General features: G+C 39.8%; 1 protein-coding gene across 1 annotated transcript in view; it reads right to left on the reverse strand.

The window, feature by feature from the left end:
• The window catches only part of LOC131692011 (uncharacterized), a 112142-nt gene that overhangs the window by 25574 nt on the left and 65588 nt on the right, over nt 1-20980 (reverse strand). The window contains exon 3 of the mRNA XM_058978836.1: nt 124-355. Coding sequence (XP_058834819.1) covers nt 124-355 — 232 coding nt within the window. The remainder of the gene's footprint in view (nt 1-123; nt 356-20980) is intronic.

Here is a 20980-nt window from a genome sequence, read left to right on the forward strand (position 1 = left end):
CCTAGGGCCTACCGGGCAGGTAAAATATGATATCAAGTATTAGTAAAACTCCTTACTTATGCACAGAAAAAATAATTCCGCATACAAATTTGCCATACACCGGGGCTCACCCCAATCCATTACCTCGTTGAACGGTTTGATCTTTGTGTGCATGATGAACGGAAACTTGCACAGTTCGCACGCATTCGTTTCCGACGCGGTGAGCCATTGCTGCAGGCAGGTTTGGTGCACGAACTTGAGACTGCCGGAACAGTAGCAGGGTGTGAGCAGCGGATTCAACGGGTCCGATTCGCAGTGACAAATGCGGCAAATGTCACCGCTGCTCTGCGATGCCTGGCTGCTGCTGGAACCGTATCTGTAGAGCGAAAACAGAAAAAATGGATGTTAGTAATAGATCGGGAGCATTTTTCATAGGTTTCAACGTATGTTTGATATGCCAATTCTAATGAATTGAATTCATATCCAAAGTTATCGATTTTGGTAATTTGCGTCATAATAGATTTGTGAACCCATTCGTTTGAAAATAAATAAATCGTTGCGGTAACATTAGCATATGATCAGCTGCATGGTAAATATTATTTTGTAAATTAACAGCAGTGTGCTAAGTAATTCTCACAGTACCTATAATTATGTTTATTGCATCTTCGCCCAAAAATGTTATGTTTGAACACATTGCCAGCTTTCCAAAACTAAACAAAATAACAGCTTATTTGACTATGAAAGCAATAAAAATCTATTCTGCCGAAGCGGAATGAAACGCAATTTATTATTTTTTGTAACAGCCAAGCTATCTGTAAGAAAATGAAAAACTAACCTAAAATTAGGTTTTCTTGACTGTCGGTTAGCTACGGCAACTTTAGATTTGTTATTGGAATGTATTTGAATTATTTGTATTGTAGTTATTTCGACATTTCCTTAAATATCGAATTTCAATATACTTTGCAGCAATTAAAGAAAAATTATATTCCTAGCCAAGTCAGCTGAATTGCCATTGCCCACCTCCGTTTCAACCAAAATCAAACCAAAATCAAACTAAACCCTGAATTACACTCGAATTTTCAAATGTCTAAACAAGAAGCTAACAACACCCCTCATAGGCTTATTTATCTTGAAAACATTCACGTCCTTGTCTCGTTTTAGCACCATAAACAGTGTAACGTATTGAATAGCAATTTCCACCGCTCCCATATGGACCACAGTATGCAGAGACTCGCTTCGGTCGTAAATCTATATTTTCTATTATTTCCGAGTTACAGGCTCGAAGGAATAGCGGGAAAATCGATTTGACTGATTCGAGATTCAGAACACATAGGGGTGGTTTAAGTATTTTTACGGAATCAAGCTGTCAGAATAATAGTGTAATAACTCAATCATCGCTAGGATCGTTTTTTGTTCGAATAATTAGGGTACAAATACACTCATCACCTTACTACATTCGTGCTCAGAGGCAATTAAGGGGCAATGAGCGGCATAGCAAATGCATTCGGTATAGTTATATTCTACGTATGATAAGGATTAGCGGCGACATCAGACACGACACGCGGAGTGCTCCGTGATAAACGTAATGTTGCACGCCCACAGATATGCGATGAAAATGCCAGCAGCGGCTTTCCTTCGATGCTTGATTTGCGTTTGAGATTTATGATTTACTGACGATTGCGTGCGGGGGCGGGTCGTCGCTATCATGCACCACTACCGATTAAGGTCATAAATGTTTTCACAACAAGCCAATTCCTCGGCGCGTGTCCTGCAGTAAATACCAATTAGCTTTCGATTCAATTGTCATGATTCCGGTGTCTGGAGAAGATATCTTCTTTAGGATCATTTTATGCGATCTACTGTATAGTTAATGTTATGATGGCTGATTTTGATTTAGCAAAGAAATTTGGCAGCCGAACGAAACCAACCGATTCCAGTTGTGGACCAAACTCTGGCCGATATCAATGTCGATGAAACGATAATTACCAGAACTTCTTCTTGGCTTAATTCGAGTTTCAATCCAGGACCCGCAGAATTCCCTTTGGTGCCTCTAAGAAGACACATCGACGTTTGGGCGACTCTGCTTCTGCTTGAGTTATCATATCAGTGGATTTTTTTCGTTTTTACTGGAACGTGTATCCAATCCATAAAAAAGAAAAATGGCGAAACATCAATGACTATCGTGGAATAACTTTATTGGGCGCTCTCTCGAGCTGGTGATTATGGGACTACTTCAAGGTCAATGCAAGCAGTCGCTAATCCACGATTAATATGGTTTCACGCCTGAACAGCGACTAACCTGCCGAGTCTAGCAGCCTACATAACAGGGCGTATGGAATGACGCGCTCAAACTGATATTATTTACACCTATACGTCGTTTTTCATATAACAATAAGAGAAGCTGGGTGGGTAATGTCTGTGACTTAACCCGGATGTCGTGACTACACTTGGGACTGTTCTTGCAAGTCTAATGATATTCAATGGAAACATAATTCTTTTCGGTCAGCAGAATGGTATGGATGTTAGGCAACACACCGTTCTGGGAAACGTACAGCTGTTTGTCATTTCGAATGGCCAGTTATAGCTGACGGGGAAAAATCCTGTTTTTTTTGTTTACACTGACTGTGTTTCATGTCAGCTTCAATATTTCGGCGGTGAGATATTCCATTACGGTTGCAAGCTAGAAGGATGCTCCGGCGTAGTAGCCCTTTCTCAGCAGACGGTGCATTCCACCGACAGGAAACTGGAAACCGACGCAAAACTAGCGGGATTTACCTCCTTTACCGCATCCAGGCATAGCGAGCGTATGTGTGGTGTAGCCAACACGAAAGATGCCGCACTCGTATACGACCCCCGTACGAAGTCAAATGGGCTGGTCATCAAATGAAATCAGTTTATTTCCATCATCAAAGAGGAGGAACTTCGACCAAAAACTGTTCAAGATTTGCGGTTAGGTGTATGTAATTAGCAGGAACCAGTCACAAACGAGCTACGGTTGGGCGTTTCAAAATCGCTTTTTCTATATTCCATGTGAATGCATTTTTCCATCCATCGGAAATAAAAAATCCTTATTTAATTGATATAGTAAGCTTGGTGGATGAGAAACTATTTCACTGGACGGATCATTAGACGATAAACTTTTTACTATTTAGGGTGGAATTGCAAAATAATTGTCCAATGCTTAAAATGTAGAATAGTTAGAGAACGGGAGAAAATCCAATGAATTCTTTATTGTAATAAAATAGTCCCCCTGACAAAGGCGGTTTTTTTTGTTGTTTCGGCCAGAAAGGCGATATTAAACAGTACTCCACTCAGGGCAATGTTCACGGCGGACAGCAATTTGAGTCCTGCCAGCTCCCATACTTCGGCGGTAAGATATGCTATCACTGCTGTCAGGTAGACGGGTGCTCCGGCATCGACACTTAGTTGCCCTTTCTCAGCAGACGGTGTATTCGACCGACAGGAAACTGGCGACCGATACGAACCGAGCGGGGTTTTGGTGTTCCCTTCATCTTTCCTCCTTACCGCGGCCAGACATATCGCGCGTATGTGTGGTGTAGCACGAGTGTAAAACTTGAATGAAGCCGCAGTCGCATACGATCTCCGATTATGTACTCGCTTCATTTTACGTTCGAAGCTGAAAGAGCCGGTCGTCGTACCAAGACAGTTTTCTTCCTTCGTCACACAGGTGGAGCTTCGAACGAAAACCAGTCTGGCTCGTGTGGTCCGTTGAACGAATTGTACGGACCAATCATGGCGTATATAATAACTGCTTTCACAAAATATACTATTTTGGTTATTTTCAATAATTGTATATTCAATTCGGAATTAGTTACAGAATTGTTTTCCAATCAAATAACGCAAACATCTAATTTGTTCATTCAGTACAACGCGAATCAAAACAATAACAGTTGGCGAAGGAAAGGTTTTTTTCCATATGTATGCTTCTCTCCAGCCATCGAAAACAAAAAAACCTGTTTTAATCCACCTAGCGGTGCAATTGTGCCTTTCTCATTTCTCTAAACTATGGCACGGAGGCTTTTTATGTTCAACATAATTGTGGAAATGTCCATTACATTCTTAGTACACTTTGCACTTATACACAATGGCATGCCAGCCACGAACTTGATGAGCTACGTGTCGACGGTGAAACACTTGAAACAAAAAAATATCATACTCCATTAGCCTAATCAGCATTAGATCAATGTTATCTGCTTGCTAACTCATTTTGTCATGCGAGGGTGGGTATGTGAGGAGGGCGAAAGTCCCATGAACGAACGACTCCCCAGCTTAAATTGGTATGCTTTGTAATATAGTGGTGGTTTAAAGATGATGGGGTTGAAAGGGAGGGGTATGAGGTGGTGGTCTGAGGGGTGATTTAAGGAGATTTTTAAAGGAGGGGAGTGAACAGTAGAGGGGGGTGTAACCCCTCTCCGTAAACCATCAACTACGCCCCTTTTAAAATCCAGAAACCTTATGCGAGTCGAAAAAAAAATTTGGCCGGGATTAGGTTGACGTTTTTCAGAGTGATTGCATAACCTTTCTATATGAGAAAGGCAAAAATGTGCAAAATCCAAAAAAATTAATCTTCGTCAAATTTTTTTTCGTGTTTGCATCAAATCTCGACGTTTTATGCACCTTGAATACATTTAGCATCAAAAATAAAAATTCTATTTTTAATTTTTCCTATAGTTTTTATGAGAAATTTCTGTGTGGCCGCACTCTGAAACCCGTAATTCCGGAACCAGAATTCCGATCGATCCAAAATTCAATAGCAGCCGATGGGAAGGTTGCACCTTTCATTTGAGACTAAGTTTGGGCAAATCGGTCCAGCCATTATTTGACACATACGCACATACATACACACACACATACACACACATACATACACACACACATACAGACTTTTTCCGATCTCGACGAACTGAGTCGAATGGGATATGACACTCGGCCCTCTGGGCCGGGATTAGGTTGACGTTTTTCAGAGTGATTGCATAACCTTTCTATATGAGAAATGCAAAAACCTATTTTAATCCACCTAGCGGTGCAATTGTGCCTTTCTCAATCATGAATCACGAGAATGTGTGCGATGTTTATATTCATTAAAAGCTTTCAAATGCATATATTACATTTTATTATTATACATCACATGACAACTATATACAGGAAAATAAATCATTAATCGAGTTCTAAAATTTTGCAAAAGAAAAAAACAGCCACGGTAATATTGAATTGAAAAAAGGTGCGAAATCGGCAGTCCCAAAAAGTCGATCTTAATAAAAAAAATTTCGAGATAACATAAAATCTCGACGTTTCATGCTTTTTAAAGATGTTTGGCATCAAAAATACGAATTCGATTTCTGAAATTTCATGGGGTCTCCCCTTTGAAAAAAAAAATGAGTTCCGCCTTATATGGGAATTTCATATGTGACCGGACGATTTAGTCTATATTTCCGGAACCATATAAGCGATCCGTACGAAATTTTATACACATCTATGGGGATATTATAGCTATCATTTGGGACTAAGTTTGTGAAAATCGGCCCAAACATTTCCGGGAAACTGATGTGTTCGTAAATTTTGAAAGATGGCCGCTTTTCCCGGGCACTTCCGGAACCGTCTATGGTGGTCAATGTAGTCAACGAAAGTTTGGTTGGCCGTCGGTGACCTAGAACAGCAAATTTAAGTTGTTTGAGAGACATTTTAGCGAAATTTTTACCTTTTTTGCTTTCATCGGAGTATCGGTTTGAATCACAATTTGCTATGTGATCGCACGCCACAACCTATAACTCCGGAACCGGAAGTCGGATCGGGATGAAATTGAATAGCCATTTACGGGGACGCAATACTTTTCATTTGAGGCCAAGTTCAGTCGAATCGGTCTAGCCATCTCCGAGAAACCGATGTGACTGTTATTCTGAATTTAGATACTTCCGCCGGGGCTTCCGGAACCGATGATGGTGGTCAATGTGGCCAAATAGACTTTGAATGGATGTTAGTGACCTAATACTACAAATCGAAGCAGTTGTGGTCATATTTTGGGAAAAAAATTCACCTTTATACATTCATTGCAGAATTGATTAAAATCGACATTTTCTGCGTGTTCGTACTCATCACCCTGTAATTCCGGAACCGGAAGTCGGATCCATTAGAAATTCAATAGCAGCCTATGGGAACGTTGCACCTTTCATTTGAAACTTTGTCAAAATCGGTTCAACCATCTCTGAGAAAAATGAGTGACATTTTTGGTAACATACACACACATACGCACATACACACATACATACACACACAGGGCCTCCGTTAAAAAGTCGGTTTTCAGACCAATTGCAATACCTTTCTATTGAGAAAGGCAAAAATTTCACCTTTTTACATTCATCGCAGAATTCGTTAGAATCGAGATTTACTGCGTGATCGTACGTATCACCCTGTAATTCAGGAACCAGAACTCGGATCCACACAAAATTCAACAGCAGCTGATGGACCTTCCATTTAAAATCAAGTTTGTCAAAATCGGTTCAGAAAATTGCGAGAAACCGATGTGGACAAATCAACAAATTTTGTTTTGTAACCATACTCTTCAACTCGTAATCCGGGACAAGATGTCGGTTGAAAATCAAATTCAATAGCAACCTATGGGAATAGTATACCTTTCATTTGAATCTTAGTTTGTAAAAATCGGTTCAGCCATCTCCAAAAAACCGATGTGGACATTTTGTTAACAAATCCGCACATACACACACACATACATACATACATACATACATACATACATACATACATACATACATACATACATACATACACACATACATACACACAGATATTTTGCGATCTCGGCGAACTGAGTCGAATGTTATATGAGACTCGGCCCTCCGGGCCTCGGTTAGAAAGTCGGTTTTTGGAGCAATTGCGTAACCTTTCTATATGAGAAAGGCAAAAGAATAATATTTAATTAGCTTAATAAGCATGAGTTCAATGTTATCTTCATGTGATTATAATTTGGAAAGGTTGGTGGAATGGGTTTGAACGTGTAGGAAAGGGGGGGTTAGTAGAGTGGGAGTGGAGGATGCGTCAGAAATCCTTCATCTTATTTCGGTATACGGGATGGATGGAGGAAATGCGGGCGTGAGGGTGGTCCAAGGGGAGGGGAGTGATGAAGGACGCAATACTCAACTGCATATTTTGCCTTCCATTTGAGACTTGGTTTGAGAAAATCGGTTCAGTCATCACCGAAGAACCGATGTGACTTTATTTGTGTAACATGCCCGGAATTCCGGACTTCCGGAATCGTCGATAGTGGACAATATATTCAAAGAATGTTTGATTGGCAATCAGTGATCTAGATCTGCGATTAGAAGTAATTTGGTGACCATTTCAATAGTTTTTAGCCTCTGAGGTATTACGATTGTACCGATTTATATGGGAAATTCCAGTGTATCCTTACTAACACCCCTGTAACTCCGGAAGCAAAAGTCAGAACCGAATGAAATTCAGCAGCAGTGAATGGTATTACTGTATCTTTCATTTAAAATCAAGTTCGTAAAAATCGGTAGAGAATTCGTTGGGGAATGGGTGTGATATTAGCTTAGGAACTTGGCGGGTTCCCCGGGGGCGTCATGAACTGTCATAGGTGGCCAATGTGGTCAAAGCTGCTTTGATTGATCATTAGTGATCCAGACCCGCAAACTAGAGTAATGTTACATCAATTTTAATATGTTTTACATCATTTGAACATCATGGTGGTACCAATTTATATGGGAATTTGCTGTGTGACCGCACTCTTCAACCCGTAACTCCGGAACCGGAAGTCAGATCAACTAAAAATTCAATAGCAGCTTATGGGAGCGTTATACCTTTCACATGAAACTAAGTTTGCGAAAATCAGTTCAGCCATCTCTGAGAAAATTGTGTTAGTTTAAATGACACACACACATACACACACACATACACACACACACACACATACATTTGCCGATCTCGACGTACTGAATCGAATGGTGTATGACACTTGGCCTTCCGGGCCTCCGTTAAAAAGTCGATTTTTACAGTGATTGCATAGCCTTCCTTTATATGAGAAAGACAAAACCTGTTTTAATCCACCTAGTGGTGCAATGGTGCCTTTCTCATTTATCAAAGCTATGGTTTAACAGCTGGTTATGTTTGGTTCAATATAGCATTGTGGAAATATCTATTACATTATTATTACACTTGGTAAGTATATATGAGTGCACGACAGCCACGAACCTGATGAGCAACATGTCGACGCTAGCACACTTGAAACAAACAAAAATAAAATATTTAATTAACATAATCAGCGTGAGTTCAATGTTAGGGGAATAGAGATAGAGGAATAATTATTGGGAGGAGAGGATGCGTTGGGAACAACCTAACATATTTTGATATACGGGTGGGTGAAGGGAATGTGGGTGTGAGGTTGGTCTTGGATGGGGGAAGTGGGAAAGAGATTTGCGAGGGGTGTGGGAGGAATAAGGGGGAGAGCTGGATGGGATGGTGCAACACCCGAATGCATATTATACTTTCCATTTGGCTGGCTTTAGTTCTGGAATATGTACGGAACCAGGGACTACCAAAATTAACGATATTGGACAATTTATTCCAAGAATCTTTGATTTACCATCAGTGATCTAGGCCAGCGAAGTAATTTGATGTTCATATCAATAAACTTTTAACCTATGAGGTATTACAATTGTACCGGTTTATTTGAGAAATTTCTATGTGACCGTAAAAACCTTCCGTAACTCTGCTTGAGCTTGAGCTTGTGAGACCACCCCTGGCTGCTACTCCGTTATCGATCTGGACTAGCTGAAGTTGTACAGGGAATAAGTAGATAATTATGCTTGGGGGTAGCGAAACATCTATCAATATGCAACCCCTGGTAAAGTGTTTATTGATCAATACCGGCGCCGGCCAGGCCCGAACGTAGACCGCGGAAGGAAAGGGAAGGAATGGTTAGTCCGATACTTGCTTTTGCTAGAGGCCGTATATACTACTGCGCACTCCACAAGTATCACGGGAGGAGGATATTTTTGCCTGTAAGGGTATAGAAGTTGGATCTACTTCTTCTTTACCGACGCCAGAGAGGTTACTCCACTATCTGGACTAGATATCGATCCACCAAACTCATGGACCTGGGACCAACGGCTTTACTTCCCTTCCGAAGGGAGACGTGACCACAGATTTTTTCACCACAGAAAAATCTCAACGACCTCGGCTGGAATTGAACCTAGGCCAACTGGAATGAGTGGCGGTCACACTTACCACTCAACGACCAGCGCCGTCCGTAATAACCTCCACGTAACTCCGGAACCAAAAGTCAGTACTGAATGTAATTCAATAGGAGTCAATGGAAGTATTATCTTTCATTTGAAATTAACTTTGTAAAAATTGGTTAAGAGTTCGCTGGAAAATAGGTGCGACATTAGCTTAGGAACTAGGCGAGTTTCTCGGGGGCCTCAAGAACCGCCGGCCTCGGTTAAAAGTTCGAAATTCTCGCCCGATTGCTTAACCCCTCTCTACGAGAATAGAAAAAAACTGTGCGAAATCAACAGTCCCAAAAAGTCTATCTTTCTCATTTTTTTTGAATAACAAAATCTTGACTTTCATGAATTTAAGGATATTTGCAATTAAACATTTCTTATTTGACCGGACGAATCTTTCTGTATTTCCGGATCCATACCACCGATCCCTACGAAAGTTCGTAGTAGTCTATAGGAATAATATACCTTACGCTTGAAACTAAATTTGTGAAAATCGGCCCAACCATCTCCGAGAAACTGATGTTTTTGAAGTAGAATACTTCTAACGTTTCAATATGGGGTCCCGTTTCAAAAATTTCAGTTGAGAAATTTTCCCAGGTTTGAAATGCGAGTATCTTCCGTTCTACTGGACGAAATCGCAATATTTTTACACTATCTGATCGGAAATTTGTGCACGTATATCGTATTAAATTTCGGAATTACTGCGACTACTATAAATAAACCAAAACAAGGATTTTCAGAAAATCCTTCGGAAACAGCGAGAAAAATGCGCAATTTGTCAGCATATCCCACGCAGAGCCGTCAAAAAGGAGCATGTAAGCGTTTCATTACATACGGGAATGTTATATATACAGGTCACGCGAGCTTGTTTTGTATCAGTGGGTGCTCGCTTACCACACGAGCAACATGCTCGTCCGGACGGTACAATGAGCGGTATCATGTTTGCGTTCCCGTACCAAGCGTCATCGCCAGGTTCTTCGTGATAAAATCCAGGGAATCACCAAATCTGCCAGTCGGCGTCTGGCTCGTCGTGGTGATGTAAAATGCATCTCCAATTTAATCTACGAATGCTGATGGTGTGCAGAAAAATGTCATCCGAGATGCCGTGACCTACACTGAACACGCCAAGCGCAAAACCGCAATGAATGTCGTCTATACTCTGAAGCGGCAGGGACGCACTTTGTATGGATTTGGAAGTTGAAAAGGTAGAACTCACTTGTATCATTATAAAAAAGGCCCTTTTCAGAGCCACCAAAATCATTTCAAAGAATGAGTTTGCATTTTCTGTTTCATGGACTGTTTCTCCCTGGAGAGCTATTTGGGTTAAACCCTAAATTATGATTTATTTCAGTACGCAAATTGCAAATATGGTCAGAAACAAACTGGAGTGAAGTGAATTTTTACTAGGCGCATTCAAAAAAGGATTCAATTCTCAAACATTTTACAAAGGTGCCGTATTACATTACTCTCTTTACCCTTAGTGTTCGATAATCTCCGTAGTGGAAACACAATTTCAATTTTGTTCTTTATCAAAAATATGTGGTCGACCAACCAAGGGGTGGAGCTACGACGAACACATTGAGGACAACACAAAAAAGGACGAGCTTACGTTGTGCTGTAGTCAGGTATAAAAACTCAGCATGCTGTTGCTTACGCTCAGTTCGTTTCCAGCATCAGCATGCAGCAGTTCGTTTGCAGCATGTTCCGCGAAATTCAAACCGCCGTCCATTTGCTGCTGTCACAGAAGAGTTGGCCAAGCACGCCGTCTTCGATGGCACCAAAACTGTTACCATATACACCAGCACCAAGTAAATTTCGAAAACTGCCCAAAGAAAAGGCCCTTTTCAGGGCCATCAATTTATCGACAAAGAATCGAATTGAAATTTTATTACAAGCATCAGAAAGTGGCTTGCCAAGAGCGTTGGATGGTAAGTGAGCCACTTGTGAACAATATCGTCGCTTTCAAGTAGAATGGCACAAAATAAAAAAGTTATTTGTGTGATTTGTAGACAGGTTAGTGTAATGATTCAATTTACAAAAATCGAACGTTTTCTAACATTTCGATATAGGTGCTCCGTTTCAAAATTTTCGGCCAGAATGTTGCCTGTTTTTCTAAAAGTGAAAATCTGCTATTGTACTGAATGAAAATCTTCGATTTTTGCGCTGATTGGAAATAGTTGTGACTAATTCTGTAGAATGTACAATTACTGAAAATAACAGATTTTGTGAAAGCAGTGGTTGGTCCATACAATTCGATTTCAAGCGAGCCAGACTAGTTTTCGTTGGAAGGTCCATCTCTGACAATAGAAATAAACTATTTTATTTTGAATTCAACTACAACTTCCTTTAAAACAGCACAGCTAAAAAACTTTAGGGAAAAACGCGTAAACCTAAATTTTCCACTATAATAAAAACTAGTGCCCCCGCCGCACAGCATCATCAAGATTGATAGTTATTCAAGCCGGGTAGGAAAGGGGGTGGGAGGTTGTAAGGCAATGGAAAATTTCATTTATAATAATAATACTTTATAATTGGCTGGTCCTGAAAACAACTTGTTGGTTTGTGGTTTATTTTGGGTCACAATTTAGGCCCGCTCGATTTCTGATAGCTGTGAATTTCTCGCAGGGCGACTGTTTCTGTTCGGTAGCGATGGGGCTTCTTAACGCTAACCGTGACTGGGGCACTTTTACACGGCCTTCGTTGCCAACCAGCCCCTGTCAAGGACGACGTCTCTGTACAGCCAGCATCACTGCCATGAAAGGCAAAACATTGATTTTGAGCCGAATGATTAGAAGCTGTATTTAGTTACAAAATGTCGATTAAATTAAATTATTAAATCATCCCACAAGAAGCAAAACGTCGTGTGAAATGCTTGAATATCGAGCATAGTGCCGAACATAATTCTTTGGGGCTTTATAGCTATAACGCCCCATATATGTCGGTCGCTGTCAAACTCCATATGATGGTATAGGGTTGCCAGGGAGTTGTTGCCAACTGCTTGCGGGGAGCCTTTCCTCCGGTGGACTTACGGTTTGTTTGGTACAGGTCATGTGGCGAAAAATGCTGATCTGCTACTTCTCTGATGCTGGTAGTAGGACGACGGTCAAACGCTCGTTTGCGTGCCTTCATTCATAAAAGTTCAACAATATTTTCAAAGAATGTTGCAAATTGTCAACTTGATAATTCCAAAAATACTCCAAATAAACTATGAATGTGCTAAAGTCGACAAAATCGCATAGAAATTGCTTATTCCAGAGCAGAATTTACCGGTCTAAAGTGTATTCTACTTCACTCCGGTTATGTCTCTGACATTACCCACCCATCTTTTTTTAATTTTGAAGTTTCCATTTTTCCAGGAACTTCCAGAACCGTCTACGGTGGACAATGTGGCCAACAAGATTTCGATGGGCCGCCAATAAGATAGAACTGCAAAAGCAAGATGCTCCCATTTTAGCAACAAAATTGCTTTCATCGTGGTATCAGTTTGAATACGACTTTTCTCTGTGACCACACTCCACAAGCCGTAAATCTGTAACCGGAAGATGGATCGAAATAAAATTTAATAACAGTTTTTAGGGAGCAACACCGTTCATTTGAGGCTAAGTTTGGTCAAATCGGTCCAGACATCACTGAGCAATCGATGTCTGTTATTCTGAATTTGAAAACTTCCGCTGGGGCTTCCGGAACCGTCGATGGTGGCCAATTTGGCCAAAGAGACTTTGAATGACTGTTGCGGGGATATTTTGAAAAAAAATTCACCTTTATGCATTCATCACCGTGCATGTTGAAATCGGGATTTGCTGCGTGTTCGTACTCATCACCCTGTAATTCCGGAACCAGAACTCCGATCAGTTAGAAACTCTATAGCAGACAATAGAAATGCTGCACTTTTCGTTTGAGACCAAGTTTGTAAAAATCAGTGGACAATTCGCTGAGAAATAGTTATGACATTAACTTAGGGACTTGGTAAGTTCCCCGGAGCCTCAAAAGCCATCATAGGTGGCCAATGTGGTCAAAGCGACTTCGATGGGTCATTAATGATCTAGATACGCAAATCCAAGTAATGTTGCACACATTTTAATATGTATTGCATCATTTGGACATCATTGCGGTACCAGTTTATATGGGAATTTGCTGTGTGATCGTACTCTTCAACCCGTAACTCCGGAACCGGAAGTCGGATCAATAAAAAATTCAATAGCGACCGATGGGATTGTACCTTTCATTTGAGATTAAGTTTGTGCAAATCGGTCCAGCCATCTCTGAGAAAAATCGGTGAGGTTGTTTGATACATACACACAAACATACATACATACACACACAGACACACACATACAGAGTTTTTTCGATCTCGACGAACTGAGTCGAATGGTATAAGAGATTCGGCCCTGCACTGTAAAACACTGTTTAAGGGCCAATTGCAGAGTGCCATGATTCTGAATGTGATATTCATTGTGCGGATCTGATATGTGCGGTTGTACACTCAGGCAAAAAATACAGCGAATTTCATAGGAATATCGTATAATTTTTAGCCACAAGTAGCGGGTATGTAAATCATAAGATTATCTTATGAAACGGCATTTATTTTGTTAAATCGGTTTGCTATGATTTCATGTTCCATAAGGTATCTTTGAATTATCAAAAGACAATATTATACATTTCTCTTATGTTTATGAGAATCATAAGATGCTCGTATGAGATTCGTACGACTGGCATATGCAATAACTTTTAAAATGTTAAGGTAATCATAAAAGTCGTATGTTTTTCATATTAATCTTATGAAAACATAGTTTTGTTACTTTTCTATTCATCATAAGATAAATCTTATGAATTTCGCTATGAGTTTTGCCTTAGTGTAGGGACTTCACGATCGCGTATGTCACCGCGAAGAGCTCGAAGCGTGTTCGTAGTGAAACAAAAATCAAATATGGGGTTTTGAATGATTGCGCATTTTTACATCAACCAGGGATGCCACATTTGCAGATTTTCCGAAAAAAAATAATGGCACGCTGCACTGACATTACCTACCTCTGTTTTTTTGTTGGTCCAACTGAAGGTAAGGATCTTGATTGCTAGGGCTGAGGGTAGAGATTTCCGGACATGACAGATGCATGATCGCGCCAATATTTAGACTTGCATTTGAGACCGTGTTTGTAAGTTTATAAGTGTTAGAATGTTCACTTAATCATCGGGATATTTTGATGTTTGCGAAATCGCGGGCGTAGGTGTGCGTGGACGATCACAATTGCATGTTCGCGTTTGTAACCAATGTTGCATTAGCGCGCTGGGCCCGAGTGTTTGTATGTGAACGGGTTTTATCGCGTGGGGTTGTGTCGCGTGTGTAAATACATTTGTATAGCCGTCTAACCGCTTGCATATTCGCGTGGGCTTTTTAATGTTCACGTGATCCGCGATATTGCGTGTATGGTTGAGAATTAGAAAAGAGTGAGTTTCCCCATATCACTAGAATATCCGATCAGGGCTCCCTAAGACTACTCGTGTATAGAAGATTCAAAGGCTTGAGCGTTTGTATGTCGTTTGTGAATGTTAGTTTAATGGCGTGGGCGTTTTTATGTCGCGTATGCTAGCACATTTGTTATTTCGCATGTACTAATGCGTTTCTATAACCGTGTTGTTTGCAAATTCTCGTGTGCTTTTGAGTGTCATCGAGAAAAAACAGCAAAGAAAGAAACAACCCATTAATTCAACATTCATTCAACAAAGGTTAGATAGAAGTACGACTCTTATACTACAATATATTAGAGAAATACATTAGACAATCATTGCCAGAACGGCAAAAAATATTTGAAAAGACCGTTGAGACAGGCAAAAACATACAACACATGAAAAAAGAACAATAGTATTCCGAAATCATAGAAATAGTACAAACACTAACTCATGCGCGAACTTTGGCTTGGGCTAATCATAGTAGGAAAAAGCATGCAACATAAAAAGGCCCAATAAGTACTCCCGGTCTTTTCGATGCACTACTATCGAGGCGTATTGCAACAGGCAACTCAAAGCAACTTTCTTTTAGAGGTCAGTATGAAAAGCTACAATTACGTTCAATAGAATACGAATGGCTTTTTACTAGTTGACACTTTAAATGGAGATTTATGAATACACTAGCATTAGTTGTTGATAGTTGATGCACTAATATGTAAATGTAATATTGCTTGAAGATGCTTGTAATACCGTCAATCCAATCAGCCAAGAAGAGTGGTTAATTTCATTTGTAAAAATAATGACATAGGTTTGGAATTTTTCTCGGGTTTTAATACAAATTCCCTGAAAATTTTCCGGGTCGGCATCCTGAGTAAAGTTCATTGAACGCTGAGTTGCCCACTAAGTGATGCAGCAAAAAAAAAACAAAAAATATAATTAATTTTTGATATTGGCTGCCTTCAGGCTTGTTTTTTGCTCACACAATGTGCACAAAGAGCGGCATACACCGATCAAAAAAGAGCAGCACAAAGAGAAACTTAAAAACGAAAAAGAGAAAGAGCTGTGCGCCAAGAGATATACAATTCCGCACAAAGAGTCACCTTGAAGAGTTACTGGCAATCTGGGAGGAAGGCGAATAAAACCATAAAATTCGGATAAAGTTTGATCGGAAGAACGTTTTTAATATGTTTTTAGTGGCCTTCCCTGCTTCCGTGCGCGTGGGACCAAGATGCACACTAAAGAGCCTCTCTATTTCTACTCTTTGATCTGCACAGTCATGGAGTAGAACGCACATATGGAAGCAACACACATCGGAGTGAAAAGGTTTATTATAAAGGAGAAAGGCGGTGGTTTGCATGAAAAGTGCACAGAGCGTTTTTATTCTTCTCTTTATTTGCACTGAGGTGCATTCCATCTCTGGCTGCCTTAGGTTATTGCACTAATTACATTTATAATTGGTACTAGCATTTCATAAATCCGCTTTTCCAGCAATAAAAATGCAATCAAGTTTTACGTTAGCAATGTAAACCTGTTTATTTTAATACTAGCTAATACCCATTGCTCGTTGCTGCGACTATCAACGAAATAGGAGAAAAACACAATTTGTTCCGAAGCGCCATCTGGCGGACAAATAATCTACAACCAATAGCTCACAAACACGCTCCATAACAAATGCCTACTATGTATAAATTATTACGACAAAGCCGTTTGGGAGTCTATAAATCATAGATTAGTGTATTTAAAACGGCTCAATGCGTTAGCTTGACTGAGTTGTGGGTCTTTTATATTTAAAGTAAGCCGTGGATCTTTTATGTTTAAAGTAAGTAAACCAGGTGTTGATATTCTTTCTTTTGGTTGTGAACCATTAGCTGCGTTATTCACTACAAGGATCTTTCCATCTGCCTGCTCTCCTGTCTACGTCTATATCATCATCGTTATAGATTTCTTGATATTCACGGTCAGTGGTTCTAGTTTGGTTATTGTGCTTACGAGTCACTATTGTGTATCCGTCAAGTTCGATGTTGGCTCCTTTGCTAGTTTTGGCTTCACAGGCAGTAGGTGCAATCGTTGTTGAGCTAGTATTCGATAATTTTCGCTTTGATTTAGTGTTGGTAACAATACTCCAGATTGTAAAGTCGAGTAAATTGATATCCGGAGATGAAGGAGGCCACATTTCCTTGGTCCAAAAATTCCTAAAATTATGGTGATAACACGTTTGCACGCTTTTTTCTCATTGGTGCAGAGTTTTGTGTAAAGCATATTTCAAGGTATGGAAACTCCAGGTAGACATACTGGTTCATTTTTGCACTATCCGGAATCTGAAAACAGGAGATTTTTTTACCATTTGAAGCTACTGCAGCCCTAATCCTAACCGATTTCGGTTTTTGTGTCCTGTATACACCTTTAAACTGCCCATGATCGCAAATCAGTCCCATAAAGATAGGAAATCGCATAGAAAACGGTCATGGGCAGTAAAGCTGGGATCAATAAAATCAAGATTTTTACCGAGTACATACTTATCATTTTGATGGTTAAATTTGCAGCTTACATCGAATAATTTCTCATCCGAGTAGGTAACGACGACGGCCGGATAATCTGTGAACCAATCCTTAAGCATTTTTCGTCGTTCCAGTCTCTTTTTTCGTGGCCTCAGAAATAAGTTGGTGTTGTCGGAGTTAGTATGGATAGCAACCAAGATCTTTTTCTGCTACAGTTTGGATCGTCCTACGTGACACATTGTAGTGCTTAGCCAGTTGGTTCATGGATCTGGCCGGATTGCGACGTATTTTGTTGGCCACAGCTTTAATCAATGCCTTTGTCCTTACAGAACGAGGTCTTTTCGATCCTGGACTTCTAGATGATCCACTTCCATCTTACAATCGTTTCTTGTATCGCTAGACATACTTTCTATGTTATGTCTCTAACACACTGTTTCGTTAGTAGTTCCAAAACAGTACAGCGCTTAGATTCCCACTCCATAGTTCTGAAATTTCACAATATCACTATTATTACATTAGTTTTATCCAGAAGAACATATTTACACATGCACTTGAATTTGATTTGCTTCCAGCGGTTTGCAATTGAATTTTGAGAAATCAAAACAACGGGACCGTTCAAAAAGCCGTCCTGTTGTTACAATGTTACATAATAAGACTATTTTCGAACAGTTTTCTCGTATATCTCGAAAGGGGTTTTTTGACGTTGGCCGTTCTTGAACTTTAGCAGTAGCGGATGGTTTTTCGTGTATTAGCGTCTGACTACAGAAATGGCACGTAAAGGTCTGTTCCACGTGCGCAGTTCGCGCTTTTTGAGCATATTGATATTGATTGGAAAAATCAGATAGGAAGGGATAAGTTTTATTGGACGGAGTACCGTCGGGAACACCTGAGCAGAAGTTTCTCCAAGTATCTTCCCTAGCACAGTCCGTAATTTGACATTTTGTTGTCCAATCAACATATAGACCAATAGAAACTAATTACATTAATTCAGTTCAAATTATTCGTCTTATGGTACCATGAATTTCTTTTTGTGACCGTTGCAGCTGGGATTCTCTTTAATACTCGTTTAATTGCCACCTTTGTCCTCACTGTTCGTTTAACGTCGGTTAATTTTTACACTTCCAGTATCTTTGAACTTTAAACACTTTTACCGATGTCTTCCGTTTTAATTCCACTATGATTAAAACGGAAGACATCGGTAAAAGTGTTTAATATAACATTCCACTAAGTCGCTCAAAAACAGTGCTTTTGTTAAAGTATCTTTGAACTGTTTTAAAGTGCGGTACACAATGCACTTATACACTTCTAGCTGTCGAACTCGTTAGAAAATCGGACGAGATGACAAATTATAAACGATTTTAAAATAAGTTTCCGCAAATACCATTGCCTCTAAATATAAATATATCGGAATAATAAACTCTTTCCGCATTTTATCAAGTTGCGTAGATCCGGTTTTTTGATACCTACCATCGATTTTACTCATTGCAGCTTGTCCACGACAGGCCGTTTTTTAGTTCCATGCAATGACCTGCAGTGTCCACATAGTGATATCATATACATAATATTTATTTCATTTCACAATTAATCTTTCCATATCGGGGGGGACTCAATTAAACATTACCATTAAATAAATTACATTATTCGGTGTCTGGTTTCTTATCGTTCCATCGTGCCACTTTGCTCAGAAACAAGAAGAACCAATTTGTGTCATTACTCCGGGGCTACAAAAACATTTCAAAATGTGTTTCATTTCACAGATGGTAGCTAGGTCGACAGGAGGCATTCTGACATGACTGGCTGTTTTTTCCTGTGAATTCTGATCCGGTCACATGTTTTTAGCATATCTAGTAAATAGGGAATCATTCGTACATGTGTTACGTATCCTTAAATGAGCTGATGAGTTATTATAGTAATTTCAGAACAGGATGCAGATAAATTGAGCTTAGGTAGATCTCGGAATATTGAAATCTGTACAAAACATTAACAAATTCAAATATCGTTTAGACCATTCTCGATAATAAAATTATTACACATTATGAATAGGACAAAAATAGAAAACAAGATAGGGATGCACTGCACAAATTGAATATTTTTTAGCGCTACACAAACATTGTTCGGGCAAGAAATATCTTACTGATAGGTTAAAAATGAACAGAAATAATATGTTGGCGTTGATGTCGAAAAAATGACACATTTAACAGGCACACAGAACGTTGTGTGTCTGTTAAATGTCACGTCACCGGGGGTTCCAGTTGCAACCACTCGCTGCTTGATCTGAGTTGTAAACCATCTTAATTATCTTCGTGATAGCCTCCCCATCACATAAATATATTTCATCTAAAGATGAAAACCATGCTCCAGATGGTGTTGTACTGCCAAAGACACAAAGATACTGTACAGTACAAAATCGATCCAGCGTTAGCGCTACCATTTCTGGATCCACATACGGTACATATATAATAAATAGTAACCGTTCACATCAGTGCATCAGAGTGCGCTGGATTCAGTGACCTAGTTTGTCTTTTTTTTCACTGCTACATCAGAATTAAATATTAACCGGATGAAGACAAACCGCCTATCGAAGCCAGTGTCGAGTGCCATTATCGTAGTGATGGTGGAACAAAATCGACCGGATGGTAAGTTCCTCGTCCCTACCCTTACACCATTTCTGAACATCATCTCCCCAGGAATCGAATCGACACAATCCGATGGTTCAGCAGCGATGAATGGCTTCCGTTTGATCAGCTGAGCCTGCCGTTAGAGGAGACTGCACCAACTGGGGTTTCCCAGTTCCCGGGTTCTACCCGAATACTAAGCGGATTAGGTGTATTATTTGGTTTTTGCAATGGAGGCTTTTTGGAAAGCGGCTGCACGGTTAGAAACAAAGACGTATTGTATTGTTTCAACTTGGTGCTAAACGATCCGAAGGAGTGATGTTTTGTGTGGTACATACCGCGTATGAACGAGCAATGAAAATCATTCTTAATTTTGCCATGTTTCTATTAATACCCTGCTCATTCGAGCACATTAGTTAAAGCAGTATTTAACGCAATAGTCCAATTGGTTGATAGCGTGATAGATTGGAGCGCTTGCTATGATTTGCTTCGATTTTCCATACTGTTCCTATGGGAAAAGCAAAACTATTAGTATCAATTTAGGCGCCATTCATCGATTGTAGGCCGAATGATAAACGAAATAGATTCCCACCCTACCTAATAGGTTTAAAAATAGATAAAGCTGCAGAGAGATGGAAAACTGGAATAGATATTTCGTTATATGTAGACTGCACAAAAAATTAAATTCTATCTCCAGCTTATACTATACCCTGTTATAGAGTTTTGATTTTCGCTTGTCCTTTTGGAATCCAATACAGCTGTACTGTATCAATTTAAAATCTTAATTTTTCGAACGAATTCCGTAAATAATCAAAATATTAGTGAGCTGAGGTAGGATGATGAGCCCATTTTCGCCATGTTTCTAATATCACCCTACCCATTTAAAGCCGTTGGTTAGAGCAGTGTCTGCCATCTTTGTTCAACGCATTGAGTCAAATGGTAGCGCAACAATAGGGGCTTTCGATTCGAGTTTTCGTTGAACTCAAACACGAGAATTTCACTGTTTTCAGTGCTTTTGTGTTATTATATTGGTTCTTAACAACCAAGCAAAGTGATGATGTCAATTTTTACGCATTCCATTGATTGTAGGCCGAGGAATTAATAAATTAGTGAGGCACCCTGCTTAGTATGGTGAAAATAGACACTTTACCCTATTTGCGTT

This window comes from Topomyia yanbarensis, chromosome 3, assembly GCF_030247195.1.
Source record: "Topomyia yanbarensis strain Yona2022 chromosome 3, ASM3024719v1, whole genome shotgun sequence".
In the NCBI taxonomy this organism is placed as follows: domain Eukaryota; kingdom Metazoa; phylum Arthropoda; class Insecta; order Diptera; family Culicidae; genus Topomyia; species Topomyia yanbarensis.